Raw genomic sequence first — 25,251 nt, 5'->3', positions numbered from 1 at the left:
TGGATAATTAAAAATAAAAAACTTTTCAATAATATTCTAATTTATTCAATATGATTTTAAAGTTTTGACACTGTTCTGTTAAAGTCTGGACAATGTAAACGGTTTTGATTGATTACATCAATACATTTAATCAATAAATAAGTGTCTATTGTGGCAGTGAATGTCAAAAGGAAAACAAAAATTAAGCCAAAATAAAATAAACTGTTATTCCATTTGAATTTTTCAGATTTGTTTTATGAAATATACGAAACTTGCCCTGCTGGATGCTTTTTTTCAGCTCCAAACCCTTGGTCTCCAGCTTAGAAGTTGGAAAATACATTTATTTATTTATATTAATGTAATCCACTCTGAAAACCATAGAAATGTAGTATTAACATATTTTTTGTTATATTTATGAGTTATTAATTTTATTAAGGTAATCAACATAGAAACTTTCACTACAAGATTCAGCTCTAAATCCTCCTCACATGAATAGATGATTAATGTCCTATCAATATCTTTTAAATTAAATTAACTATGTTTATTTATTTATTTATTTATTTAGTTAGTTAGTTAGTTAGTTAGTTAGTTAGTTAGTTTCACAGCAGAGTAGCTGACAACCCTGGCTGTAAGGTGTTCATTTTGTTCATTAGAGGGAAACCAAGCGGATGGAAACTGTCTCTGTGGTGGATGGTTTTTGCTAATAGCCTCTGTAGGACTGATCTTAAAGTAAAAGTCTAAATATACTGTGACCAGGATGTAAGGGGTCTGCAGAGATGTTAACTGCCCTTTTCCTGGCCCTAAACCTGTACAGGTCCTAAATGATAGGAAAGTCAGCCCTGATGATCCTTTCTGCAGACCTACTTGTTTGTTGCAGTCCAGACCTGTCCTGTTTCTGGAAGTCTGCCATCATCCCCACAGTCGTAAGCAGGTAGGTTTGAGTTGGTTCTGACCGCACCGGTGAACCAGCTGACTTCAGGAGTTTCAAAGACGGGTCCGCTGAGATGCAGTCATTTGTGTACAGGGAGGACAAGTGAAAGAACACACTTCTGCTGATGGTTCTTGTGTAGGAGACGATGCTTCCCAGCTTAAGCTTAACAGATTTTAAAGGGGTTAAAAATGTTGATCAAAAGGCCATATATGAAAAAAGAAAAAATCAACTAAACATTGGGCTGTAATTTCAGAATAAAGAGTAATAACCATTTTGAACATAGCCTCATTCAGTTTTAGTAATGTTCTGAAACTAAATATTAAGTTGTCTTTTTTATATATATAAATGACCTAAACCAAGCTGCAAAGGTATCTGACCAGGTTTATCATTTTATCTTTCATTTGAAAACTCTTCCTTCCACCTGTCCTCTCTCCCCTTTACTGTACTGGAGGCCTGTGTTGCTCTGGAAACAAGTTGGTTCTTCTCTCTCAGTGGCTGCTTGACACTGTCAGAGCTATTGTGTTGTCGTGGCAACAACATCACTTTCCCAACATCACAGTTACAACGGCTGCTGTGATTGTGGTGGTAAATGAATGCCATTATCAGCCAGTTGTTAAAAGCAGTCATTTATTTCAACAGTGCTTCTCAAACACATGTATTTCTTTCACTGACTGTTTCTGTGTTCACAGCATGTGCAGCTAGCTCCACTCTCTGGTGGAGGTCTCAGATCACTGCTGTAGTGTGGTAAACTTGTCCTCAAAATGGGAGCAGAAACTGAAAGTTGAAAGCGCAAAACCATTTGTCAACCCTTCAAACTTCACTTTGGTTGCTGTCCAAGAAGATGTCTTCATTCTCACAGCACTCACAATGAAACTCAAATGTCCCACAATGAAGTAGACCCAAATTAACAGTTTTCAAAGATCATACATTTTAGTTTATGCTCTCAGAATATAAAAAAAACCTTCCTCTATAAAGATATTGAATAATATACAGTGCAATTTTAGAAAATTAAAGAAATCATAATTAATAAGAAATAGGAGGCTATGCCGAAGGTATTGGCTTACCATAATCTTAATATAAGGCTTAGATCCCTGTTGGTGTATTATCCAAGGTAAAATAAAAAAACAAGTGTTATATTATTGGCTATTAAACTCTTCCTCCACATAACAAATAAAACGACAGGTAAGCAGACTACACGGTTATTTAATCTGCCAAGTCTGTTTCCTCTTGATTCTGGATTTATTTATTTTTTATGACAACCTATACAATTATTTGCACCTTGGTGAAGATGTGTGAAAAGCCTTGAAATAAAGTCCTCTCTGATTGCACCAAAATGTCACAGTTCCAGTTATCCAAACATTAATTATCGCTCTAGCTGTAGATATTTGCAGGATTAAGCATTTTCCTGATTTATTAAGATCCGACCGTATGACTCATTTGAATGGCATGTTCTTCTCTCTTTCCCATTTTGAATAGCGGATAAGAGTAATGGGCATCTGTTTTAATTCATATTCTCACAAATTGGAAACAAAAGGTCATGGAGCCTTGATAAAAAGTTAATGAGCATTCTGATTAATTTAAAAGTAAAATATGCATTAAAAAGGCTTCAGTGGTTCCTTTTGTACAATTCGTACATTCAGACACAAACTGTAGGATCCAGTGACGTGATAAAGTTAAAGTGACTTAATAGGAATGTAGATTTGAAAGTCCACATACTTCTGTTAAAATGCCAGGATTCTGTGATGTAGAAAAAAATCAAACCACGCTAGACAATTTTTTTGTTCCACATTTAATGTGACAGTTATTCTCTAGAAATTCAATGAAAAACAAAAACATCTGTAGGGGCAAGAATGTAAAAGCTAAAAAGGCTGCAAAAACCTGGTTACATATTTGAAACAACTTTTAGTTCAATTTCAGCATTCGGTATGTCAGCAGTGGCAGTATTTAGTCCCTTTACCTTGCAAAGGTTCCTTAAATCCATCAGATTGCAAGGACACCATATTGAATTTAGTGCTGGAATGTGACTAGGCAATTCAAAAACTTTAACTTTCTTCAGGACAAGTCATTCTTTTGTTGATGTGGGTGTTCTTGAACTTGTTTTGATGCTGAAAAATAAAGTCCCTTATACTTTTACTTGTCCCTACAGAATGTACTTCGACAAACTATTTTGATTTTATCAAAATGGCGACTTAAATAGTCTTGTAATTCCTTCATTTCAACTGTTTCTCTAGCAAATCACTAGCCTAATGAAAATGCAATCTGTCAAAATCAGAAAAGGCAGCTCAGGCCTGAAAGTAAACTAGAAATCAGTATCAGCCAGGAAAAATCTGATCAGTGCATCTTTAGCTTTAATGTCTTAATCTCTCCACATTTTATTCATGTGATATCCTGTCAGAAGTGTTACCTCTTAAAGATGTGCAGACTGTTTGTTCTACAAGAAACAAGCAAGAAAATAATCCCAGTTAATGTACAGTAGATAACCTAAAATCCTCATAACGTCTGGAATATGACATGCTTGCATTCATTTAAATAATCAGACTGCTAGAAGTATATTGTAGTTAGTAGAAGGTAATAATTACATACAATTCAAAAATTAAAAAGAGTCCTATATGCTTTACTATGTACTTTTTCTTAGCAGGCCACACGTCATCAAAAATGTTGTTCCATTTATCAAACCACCTCATATAAGCTTCATGGTGAACCTGCTTGTCTCCATGTAGTTAGATGTCCCAGTGTTACTGTTAGACATGGCGCTGCGTGGCACGTATGCAATTGTTGCCGTGTGCTTGATTTGCCCTTTTCCTTTGCTCCAGATGAACATGAAAATAAAACACACGGACACCGAGCCGAAGAATGAAAGGAATCCAATCGTTGCTGCTATCAGAAGAGTCTTCACATCAAACGGAAGATTCTCATTTCCATCAACTCCTGGGGGAGAAGAAGGAAAGACAGGCCAGCTTTTAAGACTATAATGTATTTTAGAAGGTGGTGGCAAGGCTTTGACATGAAGGCTGACACGCAGGCTTTCATTTCCTGCTGCATTAGACACCAAGCAGATATAAGTGCCGCTATCATGTGACTGAGCATAGCGGACCTCCAGGGAGCCGTTGGAGAGGGCCCGTATCCTGCCAACAGGCGAAACCTGCCTTAGCTGCGGATTAAGCCAGCTGACAGATGGCTGGGGGTCACCTTCGGCGCTGCAGTAAAACATCACAGAGTGTCCTTGATCAACTCTCACATCTTGGGACCTTCGGTCCACTATTCGAGCCTGCCGGCAGGTGAGCACATTCAGTAGGTCATCCTCGGAGAACTCCAGAAAATTCCAGCCCTGCAGCTGGGTGGAGGTTTTGCAGGTCGGTGGATGCCTGCCAAAATTCACATACAGTCGCCTTCGAGCCACCCAAAGCAGGCGGCAGTCACAAGCAAGGGGGTTGTTTTCTAGCCCCAGGCTTTTTAAGGTGTCCACTGAATGAAAAGATCCTGCCTCAAGTGTGGTGAGAAGATTACTTGAAATATTCAGCATTCTTAAATATCCCAAACCTTTAAATGCTCCAATTTCAATGCTTACCAGCAAGCCGCCGACCAGATTAAACTCCTGGAGCCGGAGTAAGTCTCCAAGCAGCTTCCCATGGATGTAGGTGATAGGATTAAAAGAAAGGTCAAGAGACATGAGGTACACAAGGTGATGCAAAGCAGTGTAAGGTACCTCATTAAGGTTGCAGTGTTTGATGGATAAGGATGTAAGATTAAGGCCAAAAAGACTGTTTCCTGAAAGAGTCTCCAGCCTGGGGAAATGTGCAATGACGAGCTCCTTTAGGTGCAGCAAAGGATGGAAAGAGTAGTTTGGCATTGTGTTAAGGCCAAGCTGGTAAATGTGAAGGCTTTTTAACACACTCAGCTGAGTGAGCGCCTCAGTTGGCACAGCAGTGAGATTACAGCCGTCAAGGATCAGGCTTTGTAGGCTACTCAGTCCAGTCAAGGCTTGATTAGAGATAAAAACAAAGTCGTTATTGTCTGCTAGGAAAACCTGCAGAGATGCTAAGTCCCGGAAAGTAAAGTCTAAGAGTACAAGAATTTTATTACTGCTTATATCTAGTAATTGCAAGTTTGTCAAACCAGCGAACACTCCCACTGAAAAAATCCTGAGGTTATTGTGAGAAAGACGCAGCGTCAGCAGGCTTTGCAGGCCGAGGAAGGCTTCCACTTCGACCAGCGCCAAAAGATTGTCACTTAAATCGAGGTGTAAAAGCTGTGTTAGTGTATGAAACTGCCGATTTACTAGAGTCTTGATCATGTTGTGGGTTAGATTGAGCAGCTCGGCATGTTGAGGAAGAACATCGGGCACGGAGCTAAGCTGAGCACCGGAGCAGTTTGCATCCAGAACAGCGGCGTTGCAACGGCAGGGAGGTGGACACATCCAGAGCGTTTCAGACGGTAACGCCACCCCTGCAGCCAGCAGGTACACAGCTCTCCAGTACAAACATAGATGGGCTGCAGTCCCCTTAAACATCTGGAGACCTGCCTGCGTGTGAGAACAAAAGACAGCATGAAATCTGACACACAGTGAAGTTTGTTTAATACATGTCAGCATGAAAATAGGTCTTCAATACCTTTTGGAAATATTCAAGAGGAACTAAATATCAAGTATTTCATTTTGAATAAAATGGTGTAGCTTTATTTACTCAGGACGTGAAGGATCCACCTCTTTGAAGTAAATGATAAATGTCTTTTAGCTAAATGCGAATCATTGAGTTGTATTACTGCTGGTTACCTGCAATTTCTTCATTATATTTAAGAGATTATGGTCGATTCTGATTTTCCTTAGGAACTAGAAAGCTATGAAAAAGAACCTGTCACCTTACCGATGTCTTCTGCCTCTGCTTTTTTCTCACATTAAATGTCACACCGATGTTTCAGATCATCAAACTAATTTTTATATTATAAGATAACTGAAATAACTACAAAAAGCAGATTTCAAATTAGGATTTTATTTGTTAAATTAAATAATATCTAAACCACCCAAGCCCAATGTGAAAATATTATTAAATTAAACCACCCCTGTGATTAACTTTTTTTTCTGTTTAGTTTCAGCAGCCACACCTACATCTGATAACTGCTTGAACTGAAAATCAACAAATAATTTAAATAGAACCTGTCAAAGAACAAGAAGTAGGCTAAAATATCTTGAAAGGCAACACATCTACAGAATCTACAGAAATTCAAGATCAATATCTAGTGCACCCCAGGCCTTACTTGCCTCAGTTAAGGTCAGAGTTCATGAGAAAGAGACTATGCAAAAATTGTATACTAAAACCACTGCTGACCAAAGAATCCCACAAAGACTCATCTCACATTTAGAAAGAACACTGTGAAGATCTCCAAGACTGAATATTCTGTGAACTGATAAGAGAAAAGTAGGAGGAATGTGTTCTGTTAAATCTGACATAAAACTAACACTACATTTCAGAATTATTATTAGAGTTAAAAACATTATTCTGGAAGTTGAACATGGTGGTGGTCAGCGGCTGTTTTGCTGTTTCAGGCCCCGGATGACTTATCATAATTGATGGAACCAGGATTTCTGCTCTCAAGCAGAAAATCCTGAAGGAAAATGTGTGACCATTAGTTTGTGACCTTCTGCTCAGGCATACGTCATAATCTGTCTGTGTTTGAGGTTCTGAGTTCTACCATGTTCTTCACTTGCTTTATTTCAGTTCATTCAGGTTAATTAGATCTATTCTGGTGTTTAGGTTTTTGTTAATTTCCTGGATTCCTAGGTTAGATATTTTATTTTCCTTTTAGATCTGTTTCTCCCTGTTAGTGTTCTTTAGTTGCATCCATTGTTTACTTATTTCTGTCCACCTCGAAAGGTAATACCAGGTACTAAATTAAAACAATTCAAATGTATAGCTTAGATTCCATTAATATATCAAATCAATACTTGAAAACTACATTTTGTATTAACGTGGGTTGTTTTTGTTGGATTTTAAAGTTTGCTTGATGATCTAAAAAAATCTAAGAGTGGCAAAAAAGCAAGAAGGAAAATCTATATAGGGGGCAAATTTCACAGTGCTAGATTTATGAAGACTATTTCAATAAAGTACAAGAAAGTCCGTCTCCTTGGAAACAAACCATAAAGAAATAAAGGACTCAAGACTTTTGCAAGTTACTGCATGATCTTTTTCCTGAATGTTTGATTGTCAAAAGCACATTTTAACAAGCAAGTAAAGCATTACATGCCGAGAATTAATTTTTATTCTGTTTTTAGAGCAGAAATGGATTTGATGCAAAAATCGCCACAGCAAGCAGGTCATTTGAGACTTAACAACCCTCAGACAGCTGTAGATTGGTCATCTGCCTTCGTTTTCAAACTCAATCCTTCGTATGCATGGTTAATGATGAGAAGACAAAACAAAAGGCAAGATATATTATGTATTTCACTCTATAAAGTCCAAGAGTCGACGTGAGAAAGAAGATCTGAGGAAGTCACCTCTAGTCACACACACCAGATATCTTTGCTAGTGTTGGAGGGGGATGATGACAGCCTCAAGTCAAAGCAGATGAAAAAAAGATTGTTTTTGCTACAATTGATGGTTGGCGATGTAACCTTAGCAACACGGATTGAGGCCCTTGGATGCTGCAGTCCAAAGGACGGTTTTATTTTAGCTTGACAGCTCTTGCTGGATTTATAAAAGAAATCGCCTAAAACAAAGAGCAGGCTGTGCTCTTGTTTGATGTTTGCAGATAGAGCGATAAAGAGAGTAAACAGGCACCACAGGAAGCTTCACATCGAGGGTTTGTTTCATCTCTTTAGCCATTTATATCTTTTAGTGCTTTTGTGTGGGTTTTTTTTTTTATTCCTGCAACACAAATGCTAATTATGCAGCTTGAGATTTTGCTCTGTGTTGGTAAATTATTGAGATCAAGTGCATATTAATTCATTGCAAAGAGCTTTATTTAAAAGCTCTAGATTAAAACAAACCCCATTTTCACAGCATATTCTCATAGCGCTTAATTATCAGCTAACATATTATTATTATGTTAAGCTGCAAAAGCTGACATTTCTTCCAGTTTAAAACTGTTTTAACAGTAGGGAAGATGTACTTTAAAACACTGTTTTCCCACATGGTCCTGCATGTAAAAATGTTTTATGGATCATCAGGAAAATTAAGGATGAGAGGTTTAGTTGCACTGAAAAAGCCTTTGCTTTTAGTGCCAGGAAGGTCTCCTCCTGAGGAGCGCACCACACGCAGTGGCCTTTAAAGTGTAGGCCAATGTCAGAATATTAAGTTTTAACCTTGTTCAATGCCCACTTCAGACGGTGCTGAGAATTGAAACCCCTATTCATCATTTGCTTTCCGACAGACACCTGTACATTTTGGATTAAAACTGACAGGAATTTTGGACTATTTACATTTTTGTCCACCGTGACAAAAAACCCAGTTCTACATGAAGAAGACTAACTCCAGAACATGATGCTGCCGCCACCATTTTTCACTGTGGGCACCGTAACACATTATCCCAAAGTTTTTAGAAGACTTAAGACCGGCTTAGATGTCTTATTTGAAAGAAACGTTCTTTCTAGTCACCTGACGTCACAGTCCAGACCTATGGAAAGCAGGATATTGTTGTCACATGAACAAAACCAACAATTGTCAGAAATTCCCAACGCTCCTTCAATGTTGCTGTCTGCCGCTTGGTGGCCTCCCTGATCTGTTTTAGTCTTGTCTTTTCCTCCAGTTTGGAGAAACATCAAGTTTCTGTAATGGCATGGGCAACATTTTCTCAAATTATTATCGACTGCCTTCTTAGTGGCATTGTGTATAAAATGCTGTATATTTTGTACCATTGTCCTAATTGATACCTTTCTCTGATCCATTAAAACCTCTATGCAGATAATGGCTTTATGATGTAAATGAGCAAATGTCAAGAAGGTCCAGCAAGGACAGCTGACCTTTATTTCATCAGATTTACCATAATTGATCTTAAGTGTTAGCTCAAGAAGACTGAATAAAAAGGTGCTTCAACAAAGTGTGAGTGGTAGAGGGTGTACTCACTTATGCAACATTGTTACTGCAGCTTTTTATTTTCTTTATCTTAATAAATTTGTTAGACTTTTAATTGAATTTTAAAGAATAAATGTCACATATGTGTAAATGGTTTCTAAATTATTTATCACAGTGAAATTTTCTACATAATACAAAAACCTCTCATGTTAACAGGGGTGCATACCCTTTCTGAAAGCTACTGTCATGCCACCAATCTAGTCCAATCCAGCCTTATTTATAAAGCACTTATAAAGCAGTTATCACAAGGAACAAAGTGCTGCAGAGAAAACATGAGGCATTAAAATTCCAAAAAGCCAATTACACAGACACAAAAGAATTGTTACATACTAAAAAAGAAAACGTAAAATACTAAAAAGCATAAAATACTGAAGACAAAACAAAATATAAAATACTAAAAAGAAAAATGTGAAATACTAATTAAACATACTTTAAAAAAAATAGCGCAGGGCTTGCTTGAAACTGGCAGCAGGGAGATGTCATTATTTCTGCTCCAACAGTGAAGACGTTTGGATAACGACCTTGTATAGCTACTCACAGTTTTATCCAAAATCACTGCCTTTCATGAGAAGTGAAATGAAATCTTTGTCCAAAAACAATTTACGGATGATCTGAGAATTATCCAGCATGATGGAATACAATTTTACAAGGCAAATGTTATAAAGAAGTGCTTCAAATATTAAAAGGTCATAGTTTTGGTGCCATGGTGAAGAAATCTTTCTTTTCTTACAAAGAAAATGCTTTAAATGTCAACTTTTTATATAAATTGAATGTGTTTTCTAATGAAAATCTTTAAAACTTAGGTGTTTCTGATTGCTCAACAAATAGCCTTTCGAAAACTCTAAGAACACCAAGATTACAAAATAGAACATTTTGTCAGATAAAAAAAATATATAAAAATTTATAGTGTACCGAGTGCAGGCCTGGTTAGGAACAAATCAAAATATACCTAATTTGTTCAATGGTTAATCTCAAAAAGTTTGATTTAATCTCATATTTTCCTTCATAAGACCATGTTGCTAAAATCGCTTCAGAAAAGGCTACATTGACTTTTTGTTATCCATAAAATCTGAGTAGAAGGCTCTAAAAAAGTACAATTTATACAACTGTAATATAATCCTCCTGACACCAAATATCAGAGAGATATTAAAGCAGTGACAGGACTGAAGTTTAGAGCACAGGAATCAGGGCTTTATTATTCCTAGAACTATGATTACATAACAGCTAAATATGTCCTGTAATGTAACGAAAGCCACTTAGAGGTACTAACATTTTTTTCCTCAACCTTTGAATTTTTCTAAGCACTTTTCATTCATTCATTTCTATATGGTCGGGCAGTTGCGAAACCCACCAGCAGGGGGCAGAAAAAGAAGCAAATTTATATGCTAGTTTATATCAACAGCTGAGATGATCTGTTACTGGGAAAAACGCCCAGTTTCTGTCACAAACACGTACCCAGTGAGTTATCCCTACTGTCTGTGTGTGTGATTATGAAGAAAACAACAATCTCTTCACTATCTAAAAATAACTGTCTCATACAGCAAACCCACTGCAGGTGTGTGAGGATTCAGCTCATCAGAAAATGTTGGACTTGCTGGTAAAATTGCTTTAAACTGCCAAGAAAGAGAGAAAAAACAACACCTACAAGTGTGATCGGTGTTGGCAGCTCTGCTCACAACATACAACTCTTCAGAGCATGCAGCACGTCAGAAGAAGAGCATCTCAAAGTACATGTTGTGCATTTTATCTCTCTTTTAGATGGCTCTGTTTTGCATTAACTGTTACATGTGCAATGCCACTTCTTCCAAAAGCATCTAATTTAAAACCTGTGCTGCTTTTCTGTCTTGTAAGATACTTTCCAGGATGCTGAAACAATCTTGAGGCAGTTCATTGTTTGGAAGAAGCACGCGATGATGATGATGAAGACAGCAGCTCTGCACAGCTCAGAACCCATAAGACTATTTGAAAACAGTGATTAGAGGTAAAATATTTGCTTTCTGTTGCTGCAGCTTCTGACTCTAAAACAGTCAGAAGTTCAAATAATTACAATGATTTTTGAAGGAAGAAAAGAAAAATAGAAATATGGCAACTCACCTTTTCTTCAAAATGAGGGGCTTGTCATTCAGATCGCTCACTTTTCAAATGCAAGTATGTTTCCTTGCTATTGCTCTGGTGTGAATATGAGCAGAGATGATTCAGACACTGCATCCAAGTAAATCAAGCAGTTTGAGAGAGCAAACAAGCAAGAAGCAACAAGAAAGCTTCATCCTCCTCCTCCCCCCCATTGTGAGAATGCAAGCTCCCGAGGAAGCGCGATGCTGCAGCTCAGTTCCCTCTGCTACTTGGCCGTCCTCATGGCAACAACAACCCGGCTATGGATGTGGTGTGGAGAGCATGCAGGGGGATTATATGCAATAGTTCTTGGACTCCCTCCAACACACAGCACTTGGATGACAGGATGCAGGTCTGCACAATGCTGGGATGGAGGAGCATCACCTGATGGGAGTGAATTTGAGCAACAGGCACATTAGGGAATCCTGACAGCTCTTTGATCTGTCACAACCTTTAGAAAACTAAGGAATGTTTGAGCTTTGAAATTGTGTTTTTGTCAAATGCATTTCGTTCAGTCTGAGCTACAATTTGGGGATATGGAATTAGTTGCAAACTATGCTGACTAATATTTTAGTTAACTATAAATCCTTTTAAACGCCAAACAAGTCTAATAAAATCTTTCTAATATAAAGGTTTTGGGAAGTGCAGTGCACAGGGGGGTGGAAAGAAACAGGAATCTTAATCTTTAAGAGAAACTTACCTACTGCCTCCCTAGGAAAGGTTACACTAGGGTGTTAGAAAGAAGGTTTTAACTTATTGTAAACCTTGAATTCATCCTGGTCTTGTAACAGTGGGCGAGACCTTTACTTTGTCCACAATCTCTGCAACATATCGAGCTTGCTCCAGTACAGGTGGACCCCTCAAAGGCGTTTTCACCGATCCTGTTTGTTGTGTTTAAGGACAGGATCCAAAGGTGAAGTCATGGAGAAGATAGTGTCTGGATTGGAAACCTCAATGTCTCTGTTGCATATTCCAAATGAGATGATGGGGTTCAGTCAGTGTCCTCCATTTAGGAGCTTCAGTATGCACTGAAGCAGTTTACAGTACTCGAGGCCATTGTTCTCCAATGGAAAACGGTGGATTTCTCTTCCCAAATCAAGTGTAAGTCTCTGCCCCAAGCAGAATAGTAAAGTATCTCGGTGTCTGACTCAGGAGTAATGGTGGGATTGAGTGAGAGATGGATAGAAAGGTTGTTATCAGTCTGTCTATGTTCCAACACTCACCTGTACTCTGTACGGTGGATGACCTCTGCCTTAGAGATATGGTAGAATGGGGAGCTCTGTCATACTGGGAGAGTTCAAAGTAGACTGGCTGCTCCTTCACATCCAAACGCCTCAACTGAGTTGGTTCGTGCATCTGATCAAGATGCCTCCCTTTGGATTTTTGTCCTTCCAATCCCACTGGAGAAAGACCCCAGGGGAGACCCAGAACCAGCTGGAGGCACTATATACCTATGGCCTGGGAATGGCCATATCTGTATAAATGATTATCAGATATCTTTAGATTTTTGCTTTTATTACATCCACATTCTGAACAGTTTAACTTAAATGATTCAAACGCTTAAATAAATAGCCAGAGTGCAGACCTACAAGGACAAGTAAAGCTTTGGTGGATTAATGAATTGAGGTCAGCAGCCAGGAGGCAAGTAAATAATCCGAAAAGGGAATCGGTTCAGACTAACATGACCTTCACTATCAACTATATGCCCTGAGACATCCGCGAATCAACTTCAAGGTGAGACCATTGAAAACTGAGCTCTTTTCTGCAATATCTTAAGAGTTGTGCAAAGATGACTTCATATTCCCTCAAGTGAAGGTTATCTCTGTGTAGTCTAGAAAAACACAACTTCAGAGATGGTCACAACAGTTGCCAGACATCAACTTCATGAAAGTGTTAATAGATCCACCTGCCTCTATGCTCAGATGCAGGATCCCGAGGTGTGTTGACGCACAGACTATCAGGGATTTCTGCACAATAAGAGCTTGTGCTGAGTCAGAAACTTACCATCTGCTGCCATACCTCAGGGAACCTGCACTCATCAGCAAATCTCTTTCCAAACCCGGATTCAGGAAGGGGGGAAGATCAGAGGTGAACTCCTGCAGCAGTGCAAGCCAAATCAAAGTTTAGCATTGTATAATATCATGATAACGTTTGTTTCGTCATATCTACTTCCTGTTGATCCTGACCGCAGTGTTGTGGCTGGATTTCTTATGGTCTTTGTTACACATAACCCGGTAAACAGCGAAGTAAAACGTGTAAAAGGAGAAGTGTTTTAGAACAACGTAAACTGGACTCTAACAGAATACCACAGTATTTTGATGCTGAGTCTCTCACAACATCTTTTGTCTTCAAACTCGAGTTTTAAAGGTAATTTTCTCGGCTTTTCTCGGCTTTTCTCTTTGTGACAATACACGAAAGTTATATGTGCTGTCTCTTATTGTGTGTCCAGTTACATACATAACCAACCTGATCTAAATGAAAATCTTGTTTTTACCAACTTCTACAGTCTTAATCATAACTTCATAGGCAGCCAAAAAAACATCCCTTTAGTCCATTTTACTCTGTTTTTGTTCCATAAAAGATAAATACTGAAGGATCATTTTTACTTTATACACTATATTACAGTGGGACTTTTGAAGATTTATTCAAACGGTTGAGCGGATTAATAAACTAACAAATACATTCAGTGATTTCTAAAAGGAAACACACAAAGTTAAAATTAAGGTTCACAAATGTACAGTGGTATGAAAAAGTATTTGCCCCTTACAATGTTTTCCTGCTTTAGCTTTTTTGTCACCCAAAAGCAATTTTCTTTATCAGATAAAAAAAACTGAATAAATACAAAAAGCAGTTGTTGAATGATTTCATTTATTAAGGGAAAAACAGCCATACAGACCAGCCTGGCCCTATGTGAAAAAGTTAAACCTACTAATTATGCCACCTGTAGCAGCAAAAACTGACATCAGTCTTTAGCATCACCACTGGGGAATTTTGACCCACTCTCCTTTGCAGAAATGTTGTAATTCAGGCACATTGGAGGGTTTTACAGTATGAGCAGCCTGTTTAAGGTTATACTACAATATCTGCATTGGATTTAAGTCCAGACTGGCTGGGCCAGTCCAAAACGTAATTTTATTTTTATTAAGTTGTTCAGACGTGGCCTTGCTACTGTGCTGTGGACCACAGTAGCTCTGTGAACCAATAACAATTCGGTTCTATTGCAGAACCAAAGAGTGATTAGGCTTAACATCCTGTACTGATGGTTGGACATTCTGCAGGATGTTCTGGTACAGAGCAATTACATTAGTTTAAGTTGTCCAGGTCTTGCGGAAGCAATTCCGAGACCATCTTACTATCACCACCGTGTTTGATTGATCATGGTCTGTTTCTGAATGCTGTGATAGTTTTAGGTCAGATATAACATGACACACACCTTTCAAGAAGTTCCACTTTTGTCTCGTCAGTCCATAGAATAATTTTCCAAAAGTTTTGGGGATCATCAAGGTGGTTTTTGGTTGATGTGTGATTGGTCTTTGTGTCTCTCAGGGCCAGCAGTGGTTTAGGCCTTGAAACTCTCCTGTGGATGTCATTTTGCCCATTATCTCTTTCTTATTTTTTTAATCTGGAACACTGGCCTTAACTGTGGCAAGAGGGGTCTGTAGTGCTTTAGATGTTGTTCTTGTGTGTTTTGGGACCTCCTGGTTGAATCGTCGATTTTCCCTTGGAGTAATTTTGGCTGACTGGCCTCTACTGGGAAAGTTCACCACTGCTGCATGTTTTCTCCAGTTGTGGATTATGCCTCTCAGTTTGGTTCACTGGTGTCCCAGTGTCTTAGAAATGGCTTTGTAACCCTTTCCAGACTGATGAATTTCAGTAACTTTAATTTTTCTGCTGTTTCTGAATTTTTTTATATGATGTCTAAGATGATTTTATCAACCACTGTCTATGATGGAGCAGTACCACTGGCAGCAAAGCAGACCCACCACATACTGCTGCCACCACCACTCAGTTCGTACAGTGTTCAGAGGTTTGAAAGCCTCAACCAGACTCCTATAAACATAGTTCATGTCTTTGAGACCAAATAGCTCAGAATTTCTTTTCTGACCATAAATCTCTTCATCAAAAAGTATTTGGCATGTCTACTTGGACAGCTAAAAAACTTAATTTCAGTTGTTTGCATCATTAAATGCATAAGTTTAATCTAACATTCATGGTCTTAATAAGTACATCTAAACCTGTGACTGTGTGTAACTGTGTAATTTCCCTCTTCTTTTACCTAGACATACAATATGAAAACATGAGTCAGTAAGCCAGGAACAAACGTCATGTACTAATAAAACTACTGGTTTCATTTTAAATTAATTCCTAAACTTCTGCATTCTCAGTATTTCCCGCCACAAGTGGTTTTATTCACACGTATCTGAATGCTTTCATATTTCTCAGCTACAGCAGTGATACTGGAAGGTTATATTGGGCCAAATGCAGCTGGTAGTAAATGAGACTCACATGACGAGCCGCAGAGCAGATGTCAGAAACTAAACTTCCTCTTTGATAGAGAGTTGGTCTGCTTTATTAAAGTGTTTCATTTCTTACCGGGACGTTATAAGCCTGCTCACTGTTCCTGTTGAGGTGAGTGCAAACCCTGTTTTTGTATTTTGGGCAATGAAGAGATAAGTTGCTTGGTAAACCTTGCAAACAAATTAAATCATTCTGCAAGAACAACAAAATTGCCGAACATAGTAGCTTAGAGATGCTTGTGAAACCAGTTTAAACTTCCCCTTTGCGGGCATGTGTAAAAACGTAAAAATATACACTTCTTTATGATCATTTACAGAAATTTTTCGCACACCTTTATTACCTTCTTTGATAAGTTCTTGTGCACAAGCACTTGTAATTTGTAATTTTACTTGTGATGTTTCATTTCAGGTTTTGAATAGTTTTTTGTTTTATTTGCACCTTAAACTAAACAGTGGATCTCAAAGGTCTGCCCTCCCCAATAAAAATAGCACATTTTGTGATCTATAAAAAACAAGACAATGCACTGTTTCAAAGCTTTTTTCATACATAATGTGAAATATTTTCTGTGCAATTCAAAGGGAAACAAAGAAATCTGTTAGAAGAGGAATGTAGAAACATTAAAATGTGCAATAGTGTCGTTCCACAAGTGTGCACACACTTAACCAATACTGTGTTGTAACACTTTTTGATCCAATTTGAGCATCAGTCTTGATGAGTTCACACCATCTGTTTATTACAGTGAATCTGAATTAGACTAAAATAACTTTAGCAATCCTGTTTCTTTTTCTTGACCTTCCCTTATTGTTTAGCTAAAGCCATTATTGTCATAGAGGGTAAAAATATTCAGAATAATCTAGGTCAAGAAGAGAAAGGTACAAACATTTCCACCGCATTATTTATTGTAATATTTATACACTATGGTGGATGCTTTCTTTGTGTTGTTGCTATCTTACACATTCTGCTGTTTGCAAAAATGTTCATATTAAAATGGACATTTTAATGGCAAAGATGTTTTTATTTTACTTTTATGATCCTTATTTTGCACTTTGATATCGCCTGGAACAAATAATCCTTATTCTTTACTGTCTGACATTAAATCAGACAAAACCATTTCTGTTTAGGCCAGTTTGGATTATTAAAGTTATTTCTATTTGCTAAAAGCCAGAATAAAAAGGTGGATTTTTTTTTTTTGTTACTTTCTTTAAATTCGAAAGTTCACCTATGTTTCCTTAATTGCATTCTAAACAGTATAAATTTGGTCAAACATTTTGGGTATTCTTTCACAAGCTTCTCCACCTTCACCAGTTCTTCTGCACCTTGTAATTAATTTGGCAGCATGATAAGGGTTACTGTTCAATTGGAAGACCAACTTGTTACCAACCTTAACTTCCTGACTGATGTCTTAAGAAATCAATATTCAATATTTCCATATAATGTTCTTTCCTCAGGTTGCTGTCCTTCCGGCAGCAACCCAGGCCCGGAGCAATACTCTGTCCCCCATAACACATAGAGCATGATGCTACCACCCTCATAAGTCCCAGTTGGGATGTTTTTTATTCAAGCTTGCAAGCTTCCCACTTTTTCCTATGATGGTCGTTGAGGCAAAACACTTCGATCTTGGTTTCATCAGACTACAGGGCGTGTCTCCAACAACTAAGGTCTTTTTCCCTGAGCGCATTCGTCAATTAACCTAGGTTTTAATGTTGTTTTTGGGACAATGGGTTCTTCTTCGCAGAGTGGCTGTTCTGCCCATGTCAGTATTGAACTCGTTTTAGTGTGGATAATGACACTGTCTTATTAGATTTAGCTAGCATCCTTACAAGGTCTCTTGTTTTTGTTCTGAGGTCGATACACACATTTTGCACCAAAGTACTGTTTCCTTCCTTCTTAAACAGTATAATAGAAGGACTCCGATGGTGTTTATACTTGCATGTAATTCAACAACTGCATGTGACAAATTGTACCCAAGTATTATTAAGATTGGTGAGATCCACATTTCTCTTCCAATCTTGGTTAATTTTTTTTACAATGATGTCACAAAAGGAAGGAGTCTGTTTGAGGTGTTGCCTTAAATACGTTCACTTATGTGCCTCCATTAAACTAAAATAATGTGAATTATTGTAACAGAAGCTTAGAAATCCATTACATCATTACCCGGGATTTCTCAAATTGTGTATTATTTCAATTTAGAAAATCCTCTCTGTTATCAGTCTGGCATTTTGCAAATAAGAATAACGTCAGTAATCCTAGGTGACCCAAAACAGAAAACAAGTTAAGCCGGATTTAATGCCAATGAGAATACAACTTTTATGTATATATTATTGTACAGTATTTTGAAATATATGGATTCAACAGTCAGTATATATAATAAGACAAATACATTTTACTCACCAATATAAACATTATTTACACACCAAACAATTAGCAGGTAATATCCAAACCACAATGTTGAGGTGCTAATATCAAATAAAAATATCCAATTACTCATGTTATTCCCCAACTAAGTCTCAGATGAGACATGTTGCTCTAAAAGGTTTGTTTTTCTTTGTAGGATGCACCTTAGGTTGAGTGCTGTGTTGCTCTTGGCAGCTGTGATCCTCAGCTGTTCTTCATTGGCCACAAACGTATTGTGGGAGGACTGGAAAAATCAACATGGCAAAGTTTATGATAATCAAGTATGAGTTTTAAAAAAGCTTTAAACTAAATTTATTTTTTCTGTCATATAAATCTGCAAACTTATATAATGTGATTGTTTCAGACTGAGCTGATCTTCAGAAGAACAGTGTGGGACAAAAACCTGCTTATGTTGCTGAGACACAACCAGGAGGCTTCAGCAGGAAAACACAGCTTCATTCTGGGACTGAACCACCTAGCTGACATGGTAGGATGATGGGATTTAGTGGTTGTTCTTGAATGAAATGCGCCCTGGGTGAGCCCCTGCTTCGGCCACCCCTCCAACCAACCACAGTTCTGCAAGTCAGCTGAGATTCTGGGGTGGGATAAACTGCAATGTACTGTAGTTACGCAAAAATCACATAACATCACTATTCTCACCATCAAGCAGTGGAATCCAACTCCCCATTGACTGCTCATGAAATTAGAGCAATAGAATATTAAATCAGACAGCAACTGACAGAAAAACTTGCTTTTATTATCTGGTGCTCGTATGACCCCGTTTCCAGTGCTACTCTGGGTTACTGCCCTTATGGTCCATATCAGAAACCTCTACTGGTGAGCATAACTAATCCTTATAGCAGTCAAACTCAGTGAAAAGAAATACATTTAATGTGTGATGTTTCTGTCAGATAAATCTTAAATTATTATTTTCTGCATAAAGTACAAGAGCTTTGCATCCTTTTTGTAGTGTAGTAGGAGAATAGTGATCTGTACAAAGACTGCAAGACAGCTGACCTCAAAGCAAATAAAAATTTGGCAGAGAAAAACAGTAAAACTCAGCAAAGCTCCATGTCTAACTAAATCTTAAGCTGCTTTTACAATTCATCGACAGCAGCTAGGTACTGAATGGAGAGAAGTGAGGTGTTCTAAAGTTTTGGTGTCACTGCTTCAATGGTTCGATCATCTTGTATCTGACTTCAAGCTATTTGTTGAAGAGTAAAGCTGAAGGCTGTCAAAGATTTAAGGAGGAACTTGATGAGGTGGCACCAAAGGATAGAGTCAGGATTTGAAAATGTATTCTTGACTTTACTGATAACCATTGAGAGGTCAAAGAGGTTAAAACAGGCATCATATGAACCCATTTGTGTGTTCCAGTCAAAAGCCTTGCTGCAGATTTCTGGACGACCAAAAAGCGTTTAAGCTCCTTCTTATTTAAGCAGGTAAAAAAAAGTAGTTACAATAAAGCAAACGTGAGGATATAAAAACTTAAATGATCATCTCTAAAGAGTTTACATTTTAGAGATGTTCCAAGGATGAAAAAAATTGTTTTTCATCAACTGTTTGACAAGATGATCCACGGACATCACTGGATGGTTTTGCACACAGGGTTGGTTGGAAAAGGCTAAAAGACCTATATTTTTTATCAGAGGAAGGTTTTCTCTTCAAGCTCCAGTCTGAAAGTAAAAAAAAGATTATGGCACAACTACAAGCCCACCAAGGCGTGGTCATTCACCTAAGTTAACAGGCTTGGCAAAGAAAGCATTAATCGTAAATCTAAAGGAGCTGCAGAGATCCACAGCTCAGGTAGATGAATCTGTTTACATCACAGCAATTAGTCTTGATCTCCACAAATCTGGTTCTTATGGAAAAGTGACAAGAATAAAACCATAGGAAGGAACATTCACCATGCAATCTTAACTTAAATCTTTGGCATATGGAGTTACTCTAATCTCCCTCCATACAGGCTTGATTAATTTAATCCATACCAGCCTAGACTGTCACACTAAGATATCACAGAACACATACAAGCTAAAATTTGGAAAGTTATTGCTTTAAAATGCCTTTAAAATAGATAGTAATATGGCAACCCTTCTGTAAATCAGCACATAGTTTTGTTGTTTACTTCTTTTACAGTAAAATTTTTAAAATATACATCTGAAATTAACATTATTTGCCCAAATATCACAAAACATAACAGGAATTGCAGATTCCTGTAAATTCAAAGCGTGTCTAAAAGGTTACACTTCTGGTGGGTTCTTCTTGGAAGAAGAAACATTAAAAAGATAGAAAAGCATTTGCAAAAAAACACACTCCATGAAAGAGAAAAGTGGATTGTTTTTCCAAAGACATAAGAAACTTAAAGCATAAACAGATTTTCAATGATGAACATGAAGAAACTGAATATGGGGGGCCTTTTTTTAAAGAATATCACAAGGTGGTTTTTATTTGGCTGAGAAAGGCTGTTCAGAAAAGCCTGGATGGGTATAGCATGTCATTGCTCTGCAGGAATCTGGCACAAGTGTTTGGGACACTCACATAAGCTTTTGGCTCGCTGTCAGAGGACAGCACTACAGTTGCATTGGAAAGTACCATCACTGTTCAGGAAAATGCACCAAAGAGTGAACAATTACAGTATTTATTGTATTGCTCATTTTTTATTTTTTCATGTAAAAAACAACATTGTTCAATTCAAAGTTCTCAGAAAAGGGAACTACATTCATAAAGACATTCAAGTGCAACACTGAAGCTGGGATATTCTTACCTGCAATACAAACACCTCTGCAAAGATCTTCTGATTAACTGAACTTTATCAGGAATGCTAGTGTCGAATGCTCCACCTTGAATGCTTTCAAGTAAAAAACCACATATTTAGCACTATTCCTTCTACATGTTTCCAAAATAGTAAAAATCAGTTTATGATGTGTAAATTTTTTCAATGCGTGGGAAGGATTTGTACATTAATGTATAATTTAATGTAGAGCTTATTCTTTGCTAAATTACTCACCCAGGGTCTAAACACTAAGGTGCAGATGTTGCCACTAATTTTGATAAGCACTGTTCATGTGCATTTTGTTGTGCTGTTTTTGTCTTTCTGCTTTAAGACAGCGGAGGAGATCAATGAGAGGCTGAACGGTTTGAAGATGGAGGAGCCGCTTCATCTCAGAAATGACACCTTTATGGACATGAATGACTTATCACTTCCTACTAGTGTTGATTGGAGGATAAGCGGGCTGGTCGGTCCTGTCAGAAACCAGGTATTAAATGAACTACTAAAAGGAGATTAGCAAAATCTGAAATATAACAGCTCCTCTAAATATGTTTTTCTGGTTTGTTTTTTAAGGGTTTATGTGGCTCTTGCTGGGCTTTCAGCTCTCTTGGAGCTCTTGAGGGGCAGATGAAGAAGAGAAAAGGCAGCCTCGTTATGCTGAGTCCACAGAACCTAGTGGACTGCGGCACTAAGGAGGGAAACCTCGGCTGCACAGGAGGATACATCACGAAGGCCTACAGCTACATCATCCACAACGGAGGTGTCGACTCGGAGAACTCATACCCCTACGAGCACCAGGTCATCCTCTAAATGATGACCCTGCAGAAAACTGAACATACATACATTTTTTCTTTTCTTTTTGGTTTTAACTGCCTACTTTATACATTATATCCTTCACAAATAGGACAGCATAATGTCCTGTTAATTAAATATTTCCCTTTTTCAAACATGAATCACATAGTGTCACATTTATTTTATATACAACGTTTGAGGCAAAGGCATAAAATAAACTAAAAGGAAAGATATGATGATGATCCGCAGCTGCTTCAACAACGCTCTTGATGTTTAATGAATTAATATCTTTTCCATATTTCAATATTTTCCGTTTCATTTGCAGAACGGAAAATGCCGCTACTCGCTAAAAGGCAGGGCTGCCTACTGCTCCAGCTTTCACGTCCTTCCACAAGGAGATGAGTTGGCTTTGCAGGCTGCAGTGGCATCAGTTGGACCAGTTGCTGTAGCTGTTAACGCCATGCTGCCCTCCTTCCATATGTACAAAGGAGGTGAGGCTGCTGACGGCTCTGAAATGAGAGATTTTGCCAGGGCTTGTATTTGCAAATCAACTTACTACTTTTAAAATCACTTATTTTCTGAAAAAATCTGATTTATAATCAATTATTAAGAGTAGATTTGTGAGATAACACTGCATACAATGTATACATTTTCATATTTCATAGAAGGTGAAAGATTATACAGTTGTGAAAACTTAGTAGCTCCCTCACATATGTTCACCCCTGTTAAAAATGATTACAATTAACTAATCTTTTATTGCAGGATCATAATTTCATGCAGAAAAATGAATAGTTGTCTTTTTCATTGGCACTCCTTTTATTCCCTTGTACAATCCCCTTGTGCTTGTGGAACAGCACAGAGTCTTCTCCTATAGCACTTCACAAGGTTGGGGCAAACAGAGAGGGGCTATTCCTCTGTGCACAACCTTCCTGGAGTCCTTCCATAATTACCAGAGGGTATGAGGTTTTTTTTTTATGCATTCGCCATTTGTTTTAGGCATAACCCAACTTGAGTGTTTGTTGCTGAAATGCTCAATATTTGTTGGATTGGACCAAAACAAACTTCCTGGTATCACTCCCAAACAACCCATTGGTACTGTATGTAGATGTATGTAATGGTTGTTATGGCGATTTAGTGAACCCACGATGCCATTCTTTATTTCTATTAGCTTTTTTACCTCCCTTACCATCTCACGGACAAGGCATTGATTGGGGCAAGATAAACATGGGTCCTCATTCAGGCTTGCTTGTTACAACACCACTTAATTCTTGGTGCTATGTTTTGACATGTGAAGATGAACATATGTCTATGTTACTTTAAAGCTCTCCTGTCTTTCCCATTTTGACAAGTGGCTAGGAGAAATGGGCATCTTTGTTCTGTATTTAGACCCCAGGGAAACATAACTTCATGGATTACGCATAAAAACTTTCTAGACACTCTGATCGACCCAGAAAGGCAAAGTACACATTTAAAATGTCTCAGATGAATTTAGTTTTTAGAAATGGTCACAGATCTTGATAAACGTGGCCTCAGGAAATTTGTATAAGGAAAACAACAAAGTACTCAAATCAAAGGTTAGATTTTCAGGGGGAGATTATGCTACTGCAATTAAAGAATAACTGAATTTCAGGGTTTTTTAACATCTTTAATGAGATAAATAAATATGGAAGGAGGTAAATGACAACATACTATAGTTTTTTACCTTGTTTCTTAAATAGAAAATCATTTCTGGGATACTTTAGGCTCCTCTGTTCTGTGTAAAAATGTAAGAGGAAAACTAGCTGTATAGTAAGTTTTCTTTTTGCAGGAATCCATATACAAGTAAATGTTCTGTAAGATAAATTAATATTTAATATTTCTGCTGTTATGTAAAGTTGACAGTTATTTAACTAACTCATTATTCTTGCAGGTTTATACAACGCGCCTGACTGTAACCCAAAGTTAATAAATCACGCTGCTCTGGTTGTGGGCTACGGCGCAGACAAAGGACAGGACTACTGGCTTGTGAAAAACAGGTAGAGTTGTTTTTTCTTAGCATGTTTTTTAACATTTGATAAGTAATGAAACTATTGAATGTGATGTTTCTGTGTTTTCAGCTGGGGAACGGAGTGGGGAGAAGGAGGCTTTATCCGGATAGCAAGGAACAAGAAAAACCTCTGTGGTATTGCGACATTAGCAGTCTACCCAATGCTGTGAAGTCAACTTAGATTTCTTTGTTGTTTTTTTAAACAAACACACTGTGCTGTCAGAGCACTACGCGATTAACAGGGTTTACTAAAGACACACTGTTGGTCAAAGAGGTTCTAGAGGCCCAATATAATAAGATATTTTGTGAGCTTTATGGGGGCTGAGCGTTGGCGCAGTTGGTAGTACTGTTGCCTTGCAGCAAGAAGGGTTCGAATATCAGCCCGGGGTCTTTTAGCATGGAGTTTACATGTTGTCCACGTTCATGTGCGGATTCTCTTCAGGTACTCTGACTGCCTTCCACTGTCCAACTACTTGTTAGGTGAAGTGGTCTCTCTAAATTGCCCTTAGGTATGAGTTTGTGTATCAGTGTGTCTGCATGGTTGTGTGTCTCTGTGTTGCCCTGTGATGGACTGTTGAAAACTAGAATATTACATAAGATCAATAAAAAAATATATTTTAAACAGAAATATCAGGCTTCTAATGTATGTTAATTTCTATACACTCAATACTTTGTTGGGCCTCCATTTGCATGAATTACTGCATCAATGTGGCGGGGTAGCGGTTTGGTAGCGGCCTTCAGTTCATCTGCATTGTTGGATCTGATGTTTCTTATCTTCTCTTGACAATACCTCATAGATTCTCTATGGGGTTCAGGTCAAGCCAGTTTGCTGGCTGGTCAAGCACAGAAACACCATGGTCATTGAACCAGCTTTTGATACCTTTGACAATGTGAGCAAGTACCAAGATCTGCTGGTAAATGAATTCACCATCTCCATAAAGCTTGTCAGCATAAAGAAGCATGTAGTGCTCTAAAATGTCCTGGTAGATGGCTGCGTTGACTGTGGACGTCCAAAACACAGTGGACCAACACCAGCAGATGACATGGAACTCCAAATCATCAGTGATTGTGAAAATTTTACACTGGATTTCAAGCAACTTGGATTATGGTCTCTCCACTCTTCCTCCAATCTCTGGGGCCTTGATTTTAAATGAAATGCAAACTTCACTTTCATGACTTCACTCATCATCTGTAAGCCGTAATCATCAAAATGACAAGAAATAAAGGCTCAAAACAGTTCGCTCTAATATATAAATTTCACTTTCTAAGAGTGACAAAAAATAAGATTTTTTAGATGTACCTGTAATTTTACCAGTGGGAAAAGGTTCCTGGCCCCTGAAACAGTGCTGCTATTTTACAGTTTTTGAATCCAAATCTTACCAGTTAATAGTTGTGGGCTTTCAGGAATAACAATTTTCTTAGCACCGGTCTGTCTTTGAATACAGAGCAAACATTTGAGCTTCTGTGGATGTTTTTATCAAGTTTAATGTTTTATTAAACTACTCTGCTTACAAGGAACCCACTACTTTAGGTTGACCAAAAAATGTCCCTTCTCCTATCAGTGGCCTTCCCAGTTGTGTTGACAGGTAGACTCGACTTCCCTGTTTGTTTTTATTCAATAAATAAACTTTAGTCCTGATGTTAACATTTATGGTTGTACAAA

The 25,251-nt window shown here is 37.9% G+C and overlaps 2 protein-coding genes across 6 annotated transcripts; one reads left to right on the top strand and one right to left on the bottom strand.

Annotated features, from left to right (window-relative positions):
• Window positions 1–1,584: 1,584 nt before the first annotated feature.
• On the bottom strand, window positions 1,585–11,343 carry LOC124879803 (leucine-rich repeat and immunoglobulin-like domain-containing nogo receptor-interacting protein 1). The gene is made up of 2 exons (XM_047384543.1): window positions 11,071–11,343; window positions 1,585–5,432 (listed from the first exon to the last, which is right to left on the bottom strand). Exon 2 carries the CDS (start codon window positions 5,418–5,420, stop codon window positions 3,591–3,593), a length of 1,830 nt encoding a protein of 609 aa, XP_047240499.1. The 5' UTR covers window positions 5,421–5,432; window positions 11,071–11,343; the 3' UTR covers window positions 1,585–3,590.
• LOC124879804 (procathepsin L-like) lies at window positions 5,439–24,303 on the top strand. Of its 5 annotated transcripts, XM_047384547.1 has the most exons (9): window positions 10,682–10,709; window positions 10,828–10,957; window positions 18,158–18,281; window positions 18,365–18,487; window positions 21,105–21,257; window positions 21,344–21,568; window positions 21,888–22,053; window positions 23,472–23,577; window positions 23,659–24,303. In XM_047384547.1, the coding sequence occupies exons 3-9, from the start codon at window positions 18,159–18,161 to the stop codon at window positions 23,756–23,758; spliced, it is 996 nt and encodes a 331-aa protein (XP_047240503.1). In that variant the 5' UTR covers window positions 10,682–10,709; window positions 10,828–10,957; window position 18,158; the 3' UTR covers window positions 23,759–24,303. The 5 variants fall into 5 exon arrangements, with proteins under 5 accessions (XP_047240502.1, XP_047240503.1, XP_047240504.1 ...); XM_047384546.1 differs by having other exon boundaries at window positions 5,439–10,957; XM_047384548.1 differs by lacking the exons at window positions 10,682–10,709; window positions 10,828–10,957 and adding an exon at window positions 13,337–13,455.
• Window positions 24,304–25,251: the final 948 nt, after the last annotated feature.

Source organism: Girardinichthys multiradiatus, chromosome 13 (genome assembly GCF_021462225.1).
Source record: "Girardinichthys multiradiatus isolate DD_20200921_A chromosome 13, DD_fGirMul_XY1, whole genome shotgun sequence".
Classification (NCBI taxonomy): Eukaryota; Metazoa; Chordata; class Actinopteri; order Cyprinodontiformes; family Goodeidae; genus Girardinichthys; species Girardinichthys multiradiatus.
Note: the sequence above shows the minus strand (reverse complement) of the source record. Positions and strands in the feature narration are given on the sequence as shown.